Source organism: Anas platyrhynchos, chromosome 2, assembly GCF_047663525.1.
Source record: "Anas platyrhynchos isolate ZD024472 breed Pekin duck chromosome 2, IASCAAS_PekinDuck_T2T, whole genome shotgun sequence".
Classification (NCBI taxonomy): domain Eukaryota; kingdom Metazoa; phylum Chordata; class Aves; order Anseriformes; family Anatidae; genus Anas; species Anas platyrhynchos.
Genome location: NC_092588.1, coordinates 60,772,855 through 60,793,374, shown reverse-complemented (window position 1 = coordinate 60,793,374; position 20,520 = coordinate 60,772,855). Strand labels below are relative to the sequence as shown.

General features: G+C 40.8%; 1 protein-coding gene across 1 annotated transcript; it reads left to right on the top strand.

Annotated features, from left to right (window-relative positions):
• Positions 1 to 27: 27 nt before the first annotated feature.
• Positions 28 to 13,083, top strand: CYB5A (cytochrome b5 type A). Its single transcript, XM_027451901.3, has 5 exons — positions 28 to 236; positions 7,271 to 7,399; positions 9,302 to 9,331; positions 11,130 to 11,164; positions 11,947 to 13,083. Exons 1-5 carry the CDS (start codon positions 87 to 89, stop codon positions 12,023 to 12,025), a joined length of 423 nt encoding a protein of 140 aa, XP_027307702.2. The 5' UTR covers positions 28 to 86; the 3' UTR covers positions 12,026 to 13,083.
• Positions 13,084 to 20,520: the final 7,437 nt, after the last annotated feature.

Here is a 20,520-nt window from a genome sequence, read left to right as displayed (position 1 = left end):
CGGGGCGGCGGCCGGGCTCTAGGCGTGCTGCGGGGCGCCCCGGGGGCCGTGTGCGCGGCGCCGAGGCTGGGCGGCAGCGGGCGGCCATGGGGGGCTCGGGGGAGGCCGGCAGCGGCGGCGAGGCGTGGCGGGGCCGCTACTACCGGCTGGAGGAGGTGCAGCGGCACAACACCAGCCAGAGCACCTGGATCATCCTGCACCACCGCATCTACGACGTCACCAAGTTCCTCGACGAGGTGGGCGACCGTTACGCGGCGACCGTTAAACGGCCGGCGGGGGGGGGGGGCAGATTTCTGAGGTAAACTCGGGCCCCTCCGAGTACCAAAAGCGCACTCTGTGCGCTTAGAAACGAAACTCCTGAGCAAAGTGCTTTATCCGTGATGTTTTGAGCTTTCTCAGCCCCTTTCTCCCAACTCTGCAAAGATCTGGCACCCGATTTTAAAAAGTTCCTGCAGTTTTACGTTAGCTTGTAGTGGCACGGCACTGCGTGAGCCTCTGCTGTTGTGTGGCCCTGCCTCGCTTTTCATGACTGTAAGCGCTTGAACTTTAAAGTGGGGTGTTCTGCAAGTAAGAATTTGACAAGACAACTCTTAAGCGGTGTGCCAGTGCACTTGGGTCGTGAACTGCATCTACCAATTCTTCCTGAACTGGTTTTCATCTGGCCGTAGCCCTGGTCTGGTTCATTACCTAGGTATGGAAATGTTTACTTACACAGGCAAGGCCAATTTAACTCCAGAAGCCTTGGGGAAGAAAAATTTTTCATGGAGTCTCAGAAACAGAGCTGTTCTTGGAGACTGGGTGGGTTTTGGTTGGTACACAGTTCTGTGAGGTCTTCCTCATTTAAAAGAGAAACAAAACAGAAAAACATTTGACAAAAAAATCTAAGAACTAACGAGCTTATGATTTAAGTAGCTGCACAGTCAGGCAGACAGCCCCTTCGTTCAGAACACATGTGAAATTGATAAGTATTAGTTTCAAGTTATGCAAGGAAGACTTGCTTTCAGCCCTCAGGATAACTTGGCAAATTCACTATCAAACCAAAAGAATTCAGTTTGTAAGCAGTTAAGTAGTTTTTTTTTTTTTCTTGGACAGCTGCAGGATGTCTGATGCACTGTGGTATACCGGCTCAGGCTTTAGCCTCACGGTAAACAGTTTTTGCTGTGATATGGCTGGCTTTGGAGCTGAACTTCCTGGTTGATACGCTAAGATAATAAAGGAGCGAGATCAGATTGCTTTGTTGAAAATGACTATCTAAGTGCAGCTGCACTCCCACGGAAAGTTCTTGAATATCCTAGTGTGCATTGTATTGATCTTTTTTTTTTTTTTTTTTTTTGAGGGTAGAACCCTTGGATTAAAACATTTAATAGGGTACTTTGGGTTTTGCCTTTTTTGAATGCTTTTGATAGGTGGTTTACTTACAAAGTGATGTACTAATTCAGTCTGGTCTGTCAAGGACTTTGAGGGATTTACACATGACAGATAAGGAGAAATTGAAGCGAGCCACTTGCTGGTGCATTCTGGACTATGATAAACACTGCTCGGGGAAGCAGGGATTACATGAGCAGTTTCTATAGCATTACTAGTCAAATTCGGCTTTACCTATTGGTTTTCCTTGCCAGAAGTAGAAAAGCTTAAAATATTTCAAGAATTAGTAATAGGCTATTAAAATAAGTCTGTTAGTTTTTCAGAGAGAGCACAGTTAATGCATCGCTTCAATCCTCTTCCCTACTAAGAAACATCTAAGCATATCAGTTCACTGGGGAGTGAAGAACTGGGAACAGAAGCTCGCTTTACCAGTTCCAATTATTAGTTCAACAAAAAAATCTCTCCAACTATTGCATTAACCTTTGGAATTACTTTCTTTCTGCTTATAAATTTGAGAACTTTACAGTGCCTCACTGTTAGGGATACACTGGATGTTCTCTTGCTTAACAAGTGAATGTATGCTGTTGCCTTTCGCTTCATTACAGTACTTAAGGGCTGTGTTTTCTCTGTACAGCTGCTGTCTCTGCATAAAGCTCGCAGATGTTTAGTGAAACTTTTTCTGGGGTGTGGGGAACCGTCAGCCTTTGCCAACACTTGGTTGAAATTAGTAAGTGGACTGGGAGCAGTGTGTGCGCACTGGGAGTGGTAGGGCTGTGTGGAGGCATCACACAGGGTCACCACGTTGGCTTGGTTTCCTAAGGCCAAGGCTTAAAAATAAAAAGATCCTTTGAAATAGGGATGAAGTGCTGGAGAAAAAAAGGATTATGTGCATTGGCACCTTATCTTAGAGATTACTGAAGACTCCAGCAACTGTTTTTTTCCTCAAAATGTAGGATCTCTAAAACTATAATGTGAATATATATCTCTGAATATTCTTCAATTATCCATGTTTATCCCCTGAAAGAGGAAATCTGGAGACCTCAGCTTTTAGGGTGTGCTATCTGAATGTTCTTGACGTCAAAGAATATTCTTGGGGCTGGGAACTCGTATATCTTTTTTTTTTCCATCGAAAAGCTGTTGGACCTGTATTACAGAAAGTTTGAGAAACCTTTTCATAGTTTCAGGCCCTACATTCATTAAGGAAAAACAGCTGTGAGAAGTGAATGCATACTGACAGCAGGATCTTATGGCTATATCTGTCTGTACTGGAGATAATTCCATATGTGTGTGATCAGAAATATCAAGTAACAGAGTAAGTACGGTGGTATTGCTTGATAGTATTCTTCTGTAGTTTAAGAAAGCAATTCCACTGTTCAGGAGTGACTGTTTGACGTCGATCTGAGGAGTTAAATGAGTGATTGGGCTTATTTAAAATGGGAATGAAATGATCAGTACCCTGATCTCTGCTTCCTGTTGTGGTGAGGGTCTTCCCAATTCCTTTGCTGAGATCGTGGTTGGATTCCTAAAGCTAGGCAGAGAAGCCAATGTGAGCCAGAGAAGCCAACACCTCAGCCTCTGAGAAATGCTGTGTTCTGGAAACTAACTAGATACATATTTAATATTCATCTAATATAGTCCTTTTGGTGGTCTCAAAGCTTGCTTTGGATGTACAGTTTATATTGTGAAAATATGAATGGACAATGTCTTTTTCTCATAATCTGTAAGCTTGTGCTTTTACAGCACTGTTTCCAAACAGCATGGACAGCTCTCACGAAATTTCTTTTGGAGTGCTGATCGAATAAAATGCAGAAAAACTAATACTGTTTCACTGCATCCTAGTGAAAACTGGTCTCCCCACCATGTGGAGATGAATTACGTTCATGTGATGTTGTGGAGGAGTAGTATAAGTTAATGAATAGTTTACATCAAAGGGTGCCAATAGTGGCACATTCTGAAGTCTGCCAAAATACTGCGTGAGTTTTTACTGCAGAACCTTGCAGTCTAAAGATAAAAACTGGTGCTATCACTTCCTAAAGCTGTGGTGAAGCTTGCAGGAGGACTTGAAAATGCTTTGGAAAATAGCAGTTCTAAGTGTTCTCTGCAAAACACACACTGCAAGCTGTAATCGGTTTTTAAGTGGGAAAATGGGCACTCAGCTATTGAGCATTTCTTTTGCACTTCGGCTAAAACCCTAATGATGGTTTTCAAAACTGCGAACTCATAAGGAGAAGTACTCTCCTGTGCTCCTTAAATTTTATAAGTGCAGAATTTCTGTCCTGGAACTTGAATGGCTTACAGAAATAATTTGGAGGACTACATGAAAGTGGCTTTAAAGCAAACAAGTGTTCGTCTTTTTTACACAATAAAGCTAAAGTTTGCAGGGCACCTCTAGTTCTGTCTCTGCTCCTTTCTGTTTTCAGTAGAGTGCACAACTTGAATTCCTGAGGTTGCCACTGGTGGAGGCCTTCAGTTATCTCCCCCAGGACTTGAATTGGATCCAAGACTTGATTCCCCCAGTTTGGGGGGGAAGAAAGGGTGATAAGAGTTGTGAATTCAGGTAGTTACACTTTAATAGTCTTGAACTATGACACTGAGAAAGTTGCATGACTGTAGCAAGAGTGAGATCTGATAGGTGTTCAGAATGAAGTAATTAGACTCTTGACCCAGATGATAACAGTGAATTTAACTGCTTAGTTGCTTCATCTAAATCTGCTTAACGTGCTGCTGTTAGGAGTTAGCCTGTGCTAGGTACTTTTGCTGGCTTTGTGCAGACTTCTGTTCCACGTCTAACTTAGATACGCTGTATTGGGACTGTCCTAGAAATTAACTAGACTAGTGAAAGCTTTTTCATTTCCCTCGAACCACAATTTTACCTGCAAAAATACTTGTTATTTATATCACAGCATTTCAGTTTAGGAGTCATTATTGGTACAGTGTAGGCCTCCAGTTCAGGGGCTAGCAAGAGGCTTTTTATGAAAATGGAAATCCTGGTAGCAAGCTTTGTCATACAAAGTGTGAACAAAGGTCTTGTGTAGACAAACTTTGAGAGACTCATTGAACCACAGAAAATGCCAAGCTTTTGATACAAAAGTAATTTCTTGGCATTTGTAAGGCTTTTCAGTTACACCCTTTCATTGGGGAAGGCCAAATCTTCACTAATTGCATGTTCTGCGTGCTGGTTGTTTGCACAGAGGTTGTAAATTTGCGTTTTTAAAGCAGACATTTTCAAAAATGCATGAAGTTTCAAAATACTTTTAAGTATGTCTAGTAAGTTATTAAGGGTATCTTCTGCTAGTTGGCTTAAGTTGGAAACGCTGTGCATTTATCTTTGCCGTAGTCTTGCTGACACAAGGGAAAAAATTTACGTCTATCCAGCTATGGTGGCAGAGGTCAGGATGAGTTTCACCCCTTCAGCTGACATGTGTGATGAGTTGGTCATGGCCATACTTCCTCTGTGGTAACACTCTCTGCAAAACTGTGGCATTGGAGGGATCAGCTGCTAGTCAGCCTGAAAACAAAACCTTCAGAGAAAAGCTGGAGTGCCTTAGTGAGGCTGCTCCTGTAGCTATGTGGTTGCTTTGCAGCAGCGCACGGGAAGGATTTGGGAACACAGTGGATGGCCATGCTGTGGTCAGCAGCCTGCAGGTAGTCTGTTAGCGTACCCAAATGGCTGTAACGTAGATGCAGTCATACTGCTAGGGATCCTCTTGTCTTACAGCTTGCTGCAGTAACTGATGTTTTATTGACTTGTGCGAGCAGGTCTTGGGTTCACCCTACGTATGAATGTGAACATACGCGCCGTTAGTGCTTTATGGGTAGTGTCACGTTGGTTCCTTTTGCTGGGTGTTGATGTCTTGTTAGATAAGCCTGTTTTTTCCAAGGAGTTCTGCCTTCTGCTCAAGATGTTGCATATATTTCATACTTTCAATGTGGTATTTCACAGTTTATACAGCATGACTCATGCCTCTGGGAATAGGTTATTTTGGGGAGCACAGGACTTCAGCATGGTATAAAAACCATGGAGTAAATTTTATGGAGACTTAGTTACGACAGTATCTGTGAGCCTGTTAGATCCAAGTTCAGCTTCCTAAGTGTACTCTGGATTTCAAGGCACTGAACTCGAATGATCTCTCAACGTCTGCCTAGTCCTTTCCCTGAATACTTATCAGAAAGGATTCAAGGGCAGGATTTGATGAGCATGCCATGTTTGCAGGCCTGTTTGCATAATCTTTACTCTACATGTACTCTTAACTTTTTTTTTTTTTGGCTCAGCTGCTATGCCTAATCTCTGTATCGATTGCTTGATCTTGCTTTTGCTTAGTCATGGTAGGCACCCCTTGCGCTTCTAGCTGTGATGTTTTGGCTTTTTTTTTTTTTTTTTTTTTTTTTTTTTTTTTTAAGGAACTGTCTCAATCTTTAAAAATAATCTTTGCAAAGGCACAAGTTTAACTCAAGTTTTAGAGTTCTGGCACAGCTGGAAACCAGTAGTCATACTGTCTTCCTAATCTGTATGAACAAATCTTACTTTTTTTTTTTTTCCCAATTAGAAGAAATGGATTGATAGGAGGTTAATATGGTAGATCTGAATTAAATGCAAACTTGAATTCCTTGGGCTGGTAGAAATGTTTAAGCCATTTCTTTCATCTCCTTTGTAAATGTGGCTTTTCTGTTCAGTTATATGCTAGGCTTGGCTCTAAATAACAGAAGTTTTGCCTCTTTTCCTCACTTTAGATTCTGCAGTCAAGGGTGTTAAAAATGAAATAAGGCTTTGGAGACTTAATTTTCCATTCCTTTGTGAGGCATTAGTATTTATTATATGGTTGCCTTAATCCAAGGTAGTACTTAAACAGTCTCAAATTGCTCATCTAACAACTCCTGTTTGTATAGAACAGTTTCATAGTTTTCCACGTGCAAGTTGAGTGGTGAATTTTTTGGTTACTTACCTAACAACAGAGTAACTGCAGTGAGTCTTCTCAACCTCAAGTAACCAGAAGATGCACTGTAACTTGGTGTTTATATATGGGGCTATTTAATGGACAGAAATGTGGAACTGCTTGCAATCCCAAAAGTGTATCCTGGGGAAGAATAGAAGTCAGTGGATAGCAGGTATTTGGTTAAGGGAATGGTGGTGGGTCGAGACATCAAGAAGTACAGGGGAGTGACTTCTCTCCATCTCAGGGGTTTTACCAACAGTGTGGTTTGGGGATTCTGTGGTCTGCTAAAACAAAATTGCTATTGTAGTGTCTTGCATGAGCTTTCAGTGGTGCTGAAGCAGCTCCAAAGTATCTGGCTTACTAGATACTCATGCAATAATTTCTTTTGGAAAGGATTCCTAGAGGTTATCTGGTCCTGCCCCAGCTTGAGCTGTGATTAACTAGGTCAGGTTCCTCCTAGCCTTGGCTAGGCAGGCTGAAAGGATGGAGGTTGTCCAGGGAACATGCACAACTTGCTCAAATGTTTGATTACTTTTGTTGTGAATATCTCTTTTTGTTACACCTACCTGGAATGTTCCTTTCTGCAACTTACACCGTTTGGCTTTTATCCTTCTGCTGTATAAAGCACTGTTTGGGTAAAAATGTTTCCTGTTGAAATATGAGTACAATGTAACTTTAGATAACAGTTTGGCTGCTAAAACACTGATACCAGTAATGTTTTAAATCCATCCTTAGCTGCTGGGGATCCTTAGCCTGTTACTGATCTCTCACTGGAGTAGAGGCCTAGCTTCTCTGGTTTTGGCTTCTGAGATTGAACAGAGCTCTCTAGTTATTGAGAGAGGTTTACAGTTGCTTTAGACAAGTCTAGTGACTCTTTTTTGCAAGGACTTCTAGAAATGTGGAAATGAACTTCTGTTTTCAGAATGTGGAATGGTTTTTAATAACAAATACATGTTGATTAAAAATTGCAGCACCCCGGTGGTGAAGAGGTCCTCAGGGAGCAAGCAGGGGGAGATGCTACTGAGAACTTTGAAGATGTTGGCCACTCCACAGATGCAAGGACGATGTCAGAATCATTTATTATTGGGGAGCTACATCCGGTGAGTATGCAAGTGTACCAGTATGTAATGTCTACTATAGTGTCTTTATGTCTAGTTATTTCTCTGATAATTTTCTTCAAGATAAAGAGAGCTGCTGTTTGGGTTGGATGCCAGCTCTGCAGACATTTGTGGATAGGCTTGTTTTTGAGACTGTTTCCCTAGTGCAAAGTGATTTGACTAGTATAATGTGAGGATGGTTATGTGTAAAACTTTCCTTCTTTGGAATATTTTATAGCTTAGTTCTTGAGTAAACTGAATGTGGAATTATGCTGTTCTTGCTGTACCATGTGAGCTTTATAAGACTCTATAATCGCTGAAGGTGGAATGTTGGAATGTCTAGGCCTCTTCTTAAGTCAACGTGTAAAGTGATTACTCAGCAACTTTCATGCTTTCATTGCTGTACATGTATATGCCAGGCTTCCATCTTGATCTACAAGAACAGTCTGGATCTTCATGTGTATATTTGGAAGATTGCTGCTGCAGAACTGTAGAATGGATAACGTTAGAAGGGACCATCTTGAGGTCACCTGCTCCAACCTCCTGCTCCAGCAGGGACACCCGGAGCAGGCTGTCCAGGGCCACGTCCAGGCAGCTTTTGGAGGTCTTTGAGGAGGAGAGCACACAGCCTCTATGGGCAGCCTGTGCCAGTGCTCGGTCACCCACCACAGTAAACAAGTGTTTCCTGATGTTCAGATGGAAAGGTGCAAGCATAATCTAATTTGATGCTTTGTGTATTTTTCCTTTCTTTGGCTCCCCTCATTTTGTGCTGTATTACCAACTTGTTTGCCAGGCTTATGATGTGTTCCCACTGTCACTGACATTTCCATCTGTCACTTCCTCTTTTTCCTGTAATCTCCGTATCTCCTGTACTTCTACCAAGCACCTGTTTGCTGCCTCAGTCTTTGTAGTTTGTAGGTATAGAGCTGCTGTAGTGGCTATGGCTGCCTTCAGATCTGCTTCTTCTAAGCTCTCCTGCATGCTGGTAGTTGAAATCCATTTGTTGGAAGACCCAGGCAGCTAGTGTGCAGAGACTGCCTGCCATCCGTGCCTCTTCTCTTGTCCTCAGCTGTCTTGTCTGTTTTGTCTTTCATTTGAGGTGAATATCACTGCCTTTTTCAACTTCAAACATTCTGTCTTGAGAATTGCATTTAAGAGTAAGAGTCCTGATCCTCTTCCTGTCTTAGGTCCTTTCCTGGTGAATATTGCTAGTGTAGCCTCTGCTAGCATGAAGTAATTCAGGTCTGGTGCATACTTGTAATGCCCCAGATTTATCTATTTTAGGCAGCAGCTGATAACAGTAAAGTTGTTCATAACCTGCCACCAGTCTAGTTCATCCTTGTTTGATAAATGCCTGTTTTTATTGAATATGAAACACGCAGTTTGATAGTTGTGATAAATAAAACACTGTCAAGAAGATATATTGTTTCTTTTTGAAATGAATGTGACTATCCCAAGTAAAGCTTCATGGGTTTCTGAGACATCCATAGAATCTGGGATGTTTGTGTTGGATGTTAGACAAAAGCTAGTTAGATAATTTTGTTTGATAAATATGAGTAGACCAGGTAGAAGTAAGCTAGTACCACTGTAATCCATGTGTAAGCTAAAGAGACGTGTACTGTTGAGAGACAAAAGAAATGTAAAAACATGTGCACAAAAAAAAAAGTTTAAGACTCAAGTTTCACTTCTTTATTGTGTCCTGGGAAGTATTACTCAAGGCAGTGATCTTGCTTATGGTAGCTCAACAACACATACTGATACCTCTTTTATAAGTCTGTTTCCTAGGGAAAAATAGGTACATGCTAACAGAACAGAATCGTGAACTGAATTGAATTATTCCTTGACTTTTTTCATGTTTTGGGTGTTTATTTAAAACTCATTTTTTCTCTCCTTATTTTCATGCAGGATGATAGAGCGAAACTTCAGAAACCAACAGTAAGTATTTCTTAAAGTGTCACATTATTTCTTTTGGGCATTGTAGATGGTGTATCTCTGGGTAAATGACATACTCAAATGCAAAAATAAGTCAGGTTATTTAAGTGTAGTGTTTCAGATCATAAATCTCTTAAGTCCGTTGATCTGTCATCATAACTAATTGAGCTAGCGTACTAGGAAAATTAACAAATCCAGTGGTGACTGGAATTTAGAGCTTCTTCCCACCAATAAAAACATGTGTCATTCAGACTTCTTTTGAAATCTAGGATAACTTACACTTAAGCTGTAAGAGCAACAACTGTAAGTGCAACTGAGAAACAGATTGCCTAGTGCAAGTTGTAGTAATACCACCTCTTACTATAGGAAACTCACAGAATCTTAGTGAATTGAAATACAGGTTGTAGTTTGGCCTAAGCACAGTCAGTTGGAGTTAAAAGATCCAAATGACATCTTACTACCCTCCTGTTTGGCTTATTCCCTCATTTTAGTGCTGGTGGTCATAGTTATCTACACTAATGTGTGCTTTCCAGCTTCTCTCCGGAAACACAGAACACTTTGCTCTAGCAGGATGTGTGGGCATAGCTGATAAGATAGCTTCACGTAGAACTGCCCTCTGGATGTGTGACAAACCTATGCCCTGGCACTCTAGGAACCTTCAGCAGGCCTTGTGCTTGTCTTTTTAATCTTTGCACAGTTTAAAGCGCCATCAGTGGTACTTTCCTGTGTCATAATGTTTGAAAAACATATTTTTGGTGAATTTATTAATATTTTAATAATATTTTGGTATTTTGGCTTGCATTCTTCCTGCTGTCTTAGTGTTGGGGGGAACCGTTCCCTGGCCCTGAATGCGGCAAGTCTGTTGTAGAAACTGTTAGCCCTAATTGTGTGGTCATGAGCCACTCCACATGGCTTATCTTTGTGGTTAGTTCTTCAGGGAAGTGTTCACAAAAACAATATGGATGTAATTACTGAGCTGTGTTATTTTAAAATGTCATTTGTTGTGCATCACCCTATGATAATTTGGGCTTTTGAAAATGTAGCCTGTTTAAACCTATGCAGGATCTCTGTGTGGGATCTTACTCATTCTTTGCCTTGGTATCAGAATATTTATGGCTCAGTCAGTTCATTTTTCGGTGATGGATCTTGTACTACTAAAGTACACTTTTTTTTTTTTCAGTGCTTGGATCTTTTAAAAGCAATTAGGGCCGCGTGCAATTAGTAATACTCAAATGATTAAGTCTTCATATAAACTGCATAAATACCCAACTAGGATTTGGTCTTGTAGTGGTTCTTTTTGTATGCAAATGGAACAATAAATACAAGTCAGAATCAAAAGTTGAAATAATTTGACAGCAGTTTTTAAGCAATCTGAAACACCACACTGACAAGCTGAGTTTAATAAGCCTTGTGTGGATGTAAATCAGCACCTTGTTTCCCTGTAAGAAATTCTCATGTATTCGTTTGGAGTCTCTTTGATGGGATTTTAGACAAGCAATGGATCTTTGTCTTTTAGGCAACTACAGCTTTTCAAAATGTATCCTGAGGTTGACGTTAACTTCATGGAAAACTTGCAGTGAAGTTTTTTATTTTGGGAAATCACTTCCGATGCAGTGCTGACTGCAGAAACTGCTGCTATCTGGCTTATAATACGATAGTTCTGTTACAGCATATCCGATAAAATGTTTTCCAAAGGCAATGCACAGAGTTGTTTTCAAAATTAGTTCCCCTTAATTTTTGAGAAGTTGAGTGGCAATTAGTATGAAACCTGATGTAAATATCTTTTTGTTTTCCTTTCCAGGAACCTCTTATAACCACTGTGCAGTCTAATTCCAGGTACAGTATGACATCTGGTATCAAAAGCTCCCCATGATAATGTTTCTGAAGCTCAGAAAGCTGAATAGCATCTATTTACAGGAAGCATAGATGTCAAAGGATACAGCACAAACATTTTTGTTCTGTGTAAAGTCCAGTTTGGCATCTATGTACCATTTTACAAGCATGTTAATGTAATATCTAAATTTTTTGCTCATTGATGTGTGTCAGTCTCTATCGAATTGTTTGTGCTGTACAAGCTTTCATTTCTGAAGGCTAGTAGATTAGTAGAAGACACTTGGTTCCACTGCTGACTACTGACATGGATTCACTCACTTTTAAAATTTGCTACAATTAAAGGAAAAATCTGTCAGTACGGGGTGATGTGGAGGATATGTTCAAAATTGCCGAAATAACTTTGTAAAGTTATATCCTGCTGCCTGTTGCTGAAACCTCTGAGCACCATTCCGTAGCCCTTTGAGTGGGGAGCTTGGGTACTTGAAAGTGTCATGTGTAATGTCTTAAATGGCTTCTGAATGAATTGTATTCTGGGCAGCATGCCATGACTTTAAGCATGTCTAAAGTCTTACTCTTCTAGTAAACAAACTTGTAAGCTCTCTTGTGAAGTCTGAACAGGACAAGCTTTTTTTACTTGGCTGGAGCATTACTGGGCCAGTCCAGGTGTCCTGCTCTTGCCCTAACATTGAAGGATATGTTGGGAGGGAAGGACTTTAACCAGCGGTTTTTTTAACTTGTTGGTTGGTTGTCACTTCTTAAACTGCTGTTTCAAAACTTCTTTCTAGTTCATGGTCCAACTGGGTGATCCCGGCAATAGCAGCAATTATTGTGGCCCTGATGTATCGTTCCTACATGTCAGAGTAAGCGCCTTACCAAGAACTAATGCAAGAAGAGACTGATCGGGGAGAAAATACAAGCAATCCTAACCCAGTGTTTCCTCACGAAAGCCTGGTGTCTGAAGACAAATTCAACTTTTTCAGAAAACTGAACAGTTCTTCTCTGCTGTGCACTTTTCTTAATGTTGCCTTCTTATTTGCTGTACTGAAGTGATAAAAAGGCAGCATTTCTTTTTGTATAACAATTTATTCTCTAATGAATTATTTGATAACTGTATTAGTTTCTTTGTTAAAGTAGTTTTATATGTAACACCTTGATTCTGGTTATTTCTTCTTAACCTGTAATGGGGTCTGTAGGACTTTCTTTGCATATCAGTTTTGCAGCTTTAAATTACTACCAAAACTTTGTACATGCATTTGCCCATGTACACTACTTAACTCAAAAATCACGTTGTCTTGTAAGTAAATTTGAAACGCTAATTTAAATAAGCATAATGGGGAAAAGCTCAGTAGAGTAATGAGTATGTAAGGGCCTGTATATGGTTGGGCCCTATGTAATGAGATAATAGACTATAATTAGGTGATTCTTTCCTTCCCTCTTGACATCTGCTCTTACAGTTGTAGATACTCCTATCGGCAAACTGTTCTGTTTGGCTGCCATTGGAAAATTCAGACCAAATATGAAACCCAGTGTTTGTCCCAATAATGTTTGTCTCAGTTTTGTGAAAAGTAACTCTTCTGAGCAAAAAATAAAAAAGGCAGAAAATAAGTGCTGCGTGTAATTCCACTACAGATAATGTAACTACTACTATGTAATACTGTTCCTGCCAAGCACTCAGGTGACTCTAGAATTTGTTCTGGAACTTTTAGACTTTTATGTAATCTTCAACTTTGTCATCGTACATTGTGAAGGGAAAAAACTGATACGTGGAATCTGTTTCTGACTGTTCTGTTGTGTGTTCCTTGGTGCTTTACTACAGAGATGACCATTTTCTATGCTAAATACAAGATAACTGAAAGTCTGCATTTTGTTGCGAACATTTTGAGGCATATGTAAATGATCATGAATAAAAGTTTAATTGCTTACTCTTGCCTGGCTCAAATACTTTTAATTTCAGCCTTTTATTGAAGGTCTCAGAAGGGAGGCTTTTGCATGTTGGGACGCTTTTCAGACAAACCTGTTTGACAGTGAAAGCTGGATGCTTCCCTCATGCAGGGAAGTTTATATTTGAGAGGTGGGATGGCGTGCTGTGGAGCACTCAGCGCCAAGTAGCTGCTGTTAGCAGTGGCCCTGTAAGCTTTGCCTGTCTGACAGTGGCCAGGACTTGTAACGTCAGCACTGACCCTTGGCAGCACCGGGGAAGGTGCGTTCAGTGTAAGCCCTGCATCAAGCCAAACCAAACTACGAAATGGTACGCTGTAAACAACAGCTTTTTAATAAATACATATTTTAGTAGGGAGAAGGGGGAAAGTTCTTTGACTTCAGACAGTAAACACATTGCTACATATGCACAAGACAATGTGGTAGTCTTTTAAGTATTTTTGTGGGATTCCTTAAGTGGTAATTCCTTTACTGTCAAAGTAGCCAAGGATCTAATAAAACTTGGGTCCTTGCAGTAAACATCTCACACAGCTTCAATGGTGAAGGCATTTAGTATCTTACAACTTCGTTCTCTTCTGTCAGTCTTGATCTAGAGATATAAAGATACACCCTTAGAGTACACCCCATCACCTTCTTTGCCTTAGAAATTGAACGTGCAGTATAAATGACAATATCACAATGGTTGGGATTCTGTCTGGTGCTAATTTCTTACACCATCCTGTTCTTGCCCTAGCTTTTCTTCTGAATGTGGTGTGGCTGAGCTAAAAGTTCAGGCTTTATCCACTTGTTACGGATGACCTTTAAAAAGGATGTATTAACTCTAAGTTGATATTTAGACATGTAAACTGGGTTTGAAATACTGAAGTTTCTGTTAGTTTTTAAAATAACATTTGAGTTCGCGTGTTTGGGCCAGACAAAAACCAAAAAGCAAACACAAACTTTACCTTTCAAATAATTTGCAAGAATTGGGATAATTATGTTGGCATCCACAGATAGGGCAATGCAATCAAAGTGCATCCATAAAGCAAAAAGCTTTTTACTTGTTGCGAGAGATTATTTTTTTTTTTTTCTCCCCTGTGTTATGCATGCTTTGGGAACTTTAACATGGTATAGCTCTGTTCGCATCCCTTATATGCTGGTTGCTTACTGGGGCTGGATCACATCATGCAGTCCCCTGGAGTATCTTTTCAAACTCAGTTCCATCCCAAAGTGGTCTAGTTGGCACGCTCAGAGAATTTCCACAATGAGAACCAAAAATGCCATGAGTGGAGACAACAGGGGATACTTAGAAACTGATCCATCTTAAGAACCTACTGTAAATGCACACAGCTTGCTCCCTGTAGTTGGTCTGTTCATATTCCCCTCCATGGGTGCTGATGGAAGCTGTTCCTGAGAGGTGAGCATTACTGTTGCAGCTTTTTAAATGTGAAATGATAAAAAAGTATTAAATTTCCTTTTTATTACAGTAAGGCTAGACCTGCATTCCATAAGGGGTCATAGAGGAATTTTTATGAGACTTTAGCTTTTAATTGCTAATATGAGAGGAAGAAGAAAGATGGGTGTGGTGAGGAAAGAATTACTGTGCTATTAAGAAAAACACGAATTAAGGAGAGTCATTGTTTTCATAGTCTGACAGCAAAAAGAAAAGAAAGCAGAGACTGATTTATTCTCAGAACAAAGCCCTTTGTCCAAAAATCCCATCCAAGGGACTTGCTCTAATGACCTGGCAATTTCCTTTCATATTAATTTTTGTTTGGAGAAGCTGGTTTTGGTGGTCGATGCTTTAAACCAGATGTCTTCCTACGTTGCTTACTTATACAACACCACTATTTATACTGCCTTTGTATCCTGAAGAAATTGCTTTGTGCCCTGTGTTTTTGACCTTAATTTGACCATCCTCTCTTATTCAAAAGAGTGCAGAATGGCAAGTGGCTCCCTTCAGTGGAGACAGCATCATCTTCCTCTTGGTTTGTGCAGAGTAAAGCCAGTACACTCACTCATTTGTTTCATCTGCTAAAATGGGGGAAAGAAAATGTCTCTTTTGCTCACCAGCTCTGGCACAGCAGTCTGATGCCTTTCTTTTTCTTGCACCCTCCACTGTGCTGCAGTCAGGGGTTTGCAGAATGCCAGACAGGGACTGGCCAGGGAGTAAAAGCTGGGCAAATGGAGCCTGAGCACAAATCTCTAAGTCAGTACGTCTCTCTGCAGAGGCAAAAAAGGAAGTCACTATTGTTTTTGTTTCCTGAATGTTTGAGTGCTGGGGGTAAATGGGTGCTTATGAATTTTGTGGTCATGTTGACAAAACTGTTGCAATGTTTTCTGCAAGGCTTTGGCAGTGAAAATTGTCATCTGAAACTCGGTCAGAATGAATGAGCTGAACATAGAAAAGGATTTCAGAAATAGTACAGAACAGACAAGGAGGGGGAGGGAGCTATACTGTCTCCTTTGCTGTAATGACTGACCAGATCTGGTGTGAAGCTAGTAACTGGTACACCGCATATTTGAGTTTTACTTTCCTGATTTAGCTTCCCTTTTATGTTACATTGCATTCATTCTCCTGGTTAATTCATTATGTATTGAAATATTTCACCTAGTGAGTGACTTGGCTTGTAAGTGGGAGGTCAAACAAGCGCATGAATTGATGCTGGCACATTGCATCTTGGTTGAGGATTAATGCTGGATTTTCTCTTCTTTCTGAAAAGTAGTTAGACTTGTTCTTGATCTTCTGACATGCCAGAGTGTGCATAAAGCAATTCTTGAAGTTTTCTTTGCCAACTTTCTAAAACTGGGGACACGCAATGCAACTACTGGTATATCTTGGTGGCTGCCAACACAGAGCTCAGAATAGAATGGATTGCATTGTAGTTCACATATAAGGAATAGATTTTGACTTCTGTCCTGTTTGGTATAATTCATAGAATCATGGAATCATTAAGGTTGGAAGAAACCTTCAAGATCATCTGGTCCAACCATCCCCCCACCACCAATGTCACCACCATGTCCCTAAGCACTACGTCCAGCCTTTCCTTGGACACCCCCAGGAACGGTGACTCCACCACCTCCCTGGGCAACTAGTCCCAGTCCCTGACTGCTCTTTCTGAGCAGAAATGTCTCCTAATTTTCAACCTGAACCTCCCCTGGCACAACTTGAGGCCATTCCCTCTAGTCCTATCACTAGTTATGTGTGAGAAGAGGCCAACCCCCAGCTCCCCACACCTTCCTTTCAGGTACGGAGCAATAAGGTCTCCCACAAAATGCCAGGAGCAGTTGATTCTGTCCACTGAGAGAAAAGTAGCACTGTCAGGCAAGAGGAGTTACACACAAGAAAACCTTAGGAAAGCGTTTTGGTGTCCCTGAGCAGAACACTGCAGAAATCCTGTGGATTCCCAGTGTCTATGAACAGTATCCAGTAGCACAGTTATTGCGGAAATCTCTCCTTTTATGTAAACTCTGGTGCTTGGATAAAGCTGAGTGACTGATCTCATTACAAGGTAAGAGTGCTCCACAGCAGCTCTGCAGTTCTGCCTACTTAGGTCCTGGATAAATGTGGCCTCGCATTGCTTGAAATTACAAGGTTACTGTCCATTAGCTGTGCGTAAATAGCTGACTTGAAATAGAATATATTTTGGAAACTGCTTTGAGGGCTAGGAGAAGGTAGTTAGAGTGGAAAATGGTAAGCCAAAAAAGTGGAGTATTTCGCTTAATGACATTTCTGAAGCCAGTTGATGCTTTTAGCATCACTCATCATATATTAACAGGGCTTTCAGGGATGTCCTTAAGAGCATGATAGGTATGATTTGTATGTAGGTCCTGAGGGTTCACATGAAAAAAGAGCTTAGCTTACAACACAGAAACCCACAGGTTGGTGGGCTGGTAACTGGAAGCAAGCAAAACTGGCCTGAATGGATTCACAACCTGTGTTTATTTGGATCTGTTTTCAGAGTAGGGTTGCAGTGAGTAACAGTCTCTGCATGGGTCTAAGGAGTACAAGCACTTCATAAATTATAAAAGGAATTTGTCATTTCAGCAGTCACAGTTTCTGGGTTTGGAATGGGAAATTCTTTTATCTTCAAGTGATTCTGTAGAATTACTTTTTGACCCTAATGAAGTAACAGAAATATTTGAGTAATACAGGTTATTATGTACTTTGTTGTCTTGGTGAGATCTGCTGTCAGACCGGAGGATATGGATGAACAAATTACTAGAAAACAAACCAGGGAGTGTAGATTTAAAGCTAACTAGCTTCTTGGCAGCACCTGGGGATGGGCTGCTCTGATTCTTAGCTGCATATGCAAGATAACTTACTCCACCTTTGCTGAGGGATGTATGATTTTATGCGTGAGAAGCTCAGCATCTAGTGGAAGCACAAGTCTGACCAACAAGGCTTGTCTGCCTCGAGGTCCCATGGCAGGCTGGTGTCTCAGACCACATATAACAAGCACTTCAACAGGATCAGACTTCACAACTAATTGTACTTTTTCATACACTAAGTTGGTGTTGGCAAGTAAGTGTCAGTAGGTGAGACAGAGAGAACAGTTGCTGGAGAAAACAGAAATAGACTTTGAAGCAAGGACAATCAGCCAGGACTTTCTTTCTGAGCTCTAACTGCTAAGCTGCAGAGGATCTTTCTCTCTTCTCTCTGCTGTGAATCCAGCATGTTTTTTTCTCTCACTGGAACAGACAAACCACCTGAATATTTACCCTGGTTCTTGGACAAAGTGTTACAGCTTGAGCAAACTCTGACCTAGTTTAGTGTGAGCATGGATGTGCCTGCACCGTTCCTGTAGGCGTGACTTGCTGGGTTGCACGAGGCACAGGAATGCAGCTCCAGGCTTGTCGCAGGCTTCCAAGCGGGGACGTTTCAGTTCGTTCTTCAAATCAGCACGAGCTCATTATGAACCCCTTAAAAATAGATGGCCTTCTTACTTCCAGCTGCTAATCTGAATTTAAAACAAACACACACAGGGTTAGCATTACTAACAAATCACCAAACTACATTATTTTTGTCCTTTAAAAATGCACATTTTAAACTCATCATTGCAAGGACTATGCTCTGGGTACAAAACTCAGAATACAAGCAAACTGTGATCTTGCTTGGAGCTGACCAGCCCTAATAACTCTGCTAGAAAGGGTGTCAGTAACAGGGTTAGCATGCAAGCTGATGAGTCTAAATTCCCTTTTAAATAGAAATCTCTATATGTCAGTGTTGGATTTTTCTTTTGTTTTGTAAACTACCAGAGCAATAAAAATCAGAAGTGTGGAATGGATTAAGGCTACAGGCTTCATCTTGAAATTGAGAACAAAATGAGTAACCAAGAAGTGTGAGTGTTGTGACAAACTGTGGGTGCGTGCTGTGCTTCGGAGTGTTATTTTAAAGTAAACACGGGGAGCACGCATGTCACTTGGCACAGCATTTCTCCTGGCATACTGCATTCTAGTTATTCTGTCCCTGGGGTAAATCTTCATGTAATAATCTCATTTTGAATCCACTCATACGATGCTGTTAAAAGAAGGTTAAATTTCCTTTCATGTTAGATTTAGGGGTCAACCCAGTTGATGCAGTAAATTACTGCAATGCCACAATGCTCTGGAATAAGGATAGCCTTATTCCAGGAACATGTCTGCTTAGGCAAGCATATTTTTTGGTGATTTGTTTCATAGATCAGCTGTATGTAGATTCCAAATCCACTCAGCACATGGCAGAATTTCTTTCCTATAACAAAATAGGGATTATCTTAATCAGCATGTTGCAATATAAGCAATGTAAACAGAAAACACTATCACAAGTTTTACTGGCTTTCAAGTGGCGAAGACATTAATCAAAGATATCCCATATACCCTGGCTATCATCCTCCTCCTGATTTCTCCATTTCATGAAGTAGTTTGAGTCTTACTATTACAACTAACGTGTGTAAGCTAGGGTGCAGGCACTTCATATCCCTGCCCTGATAACAAAAACTTCACAGGATACGCTCAGGGACATCACGAGTTCAGATTTCTACCCTGAAAGGCAACTGAAATGCTCACTGACATTATTATATGGTATTTTTCGGACTGTAGTACTCCAAATACTGCCGTTTACATCCAGACGTTCCTCCAGTTTCTAAAAATATTGTACAATACCATGTCACCGAGCAGCTTAGAGGCTGTGTCATAGTAAAATAGAATTAGTGTAAGGTACTCATCAGAAGTCATTAAACTATTGGCAATAGAAAAGAATAATGCAAGTAAGTGCGAGATTAGCACGTCTCTTGCAACACAGTGCAAAGGCAGCTGCGCCCCTGAGGCACAACTGTGAAGGAGATGCAGTGCTTATTAGAAATACTTGAGCAGAGTAAACAGATTTACTGGACTAAGGTAGAAAGGTCTTAAGGTTGCTTAATGCAAAAAAAAAAAAAAAACAACACGAATGGACTATTGACCCGTGCTGTTGAAAGGACCTACATAATCCTCCTAATTGTTTATCTAGCTGCACGTATATAGATGTATGTTAATAATTGAAACAGGGAAAGCTGTCATAAAAAAAACAATTCTCGAGCTAATCTGCTCATCCATGAGAAAGTGGCAGTGAAAAATATTTCTTTTTGAAAATTTCTGTTCAGATTTTTACCTCAGAATGAATACCTCTCTTCTGCCTTTTCTCTCAACTTCTTAATATCTTCTTCAGTGGGGCAAAACCTGTGTCTGGATTTTGTAGCTATGCAAAAACATAGCATTCAGCCCAGCCAAGGTCTCAGCCCAAACACAGAGCTGCTCTATTGCCAGACAACACGACCAGTGAGGAACAAAAGGTTTCCTAAAAGCTTGAGGTGACCTATTTTTTTTTTTCTTCATCAAGATAAAATTACAGGAATATGTGCTGTGTGGGGTTACCTGGCTTTTGTCAGCTCTGCTGCTGTGTTTTCTTCCTTCAAAACTCACCCACCCACGGGTGATGCAGACAAAGCATGCCACAGCTAGAGGTGACTGGGGATCAGCACGGGTACTGCACGCAGCCCTGCTCCCTCAGATTTACTACACCTTTAGTTCAACGTTAGGCAGAGGCAGACGAAAACTCAATACCTCTAAAAATTTTTGGGGCCAAGTGCTTCTTGACCATAAGTTTAAACTAACACACTCTGGCCTTACTGAAATGGCTTGGCTCTGAGTCATAGAGGGGCTTGGTCTGTTCCTAGCGGAGTTTTTACATGATTATCCCGTTGCTTGTATTTTTTTTTTAAGCGTTCAAGGTTCAGAGGAGGAAGAAATACTGCACACCCATTTCAGAAAAGGAGATTTTGTGTTTATGTGCATTTAGTGAATGCTTGCCAGTGGCGTGTTAGCTCAAAGCAATTGCTGACTCACTCTGTGGCCAAGTGTTTAATTAACTACAGCTGAAGATTTTTAAACAAATGTCCAGCTGTAGGAGAGTTGGGTTATAA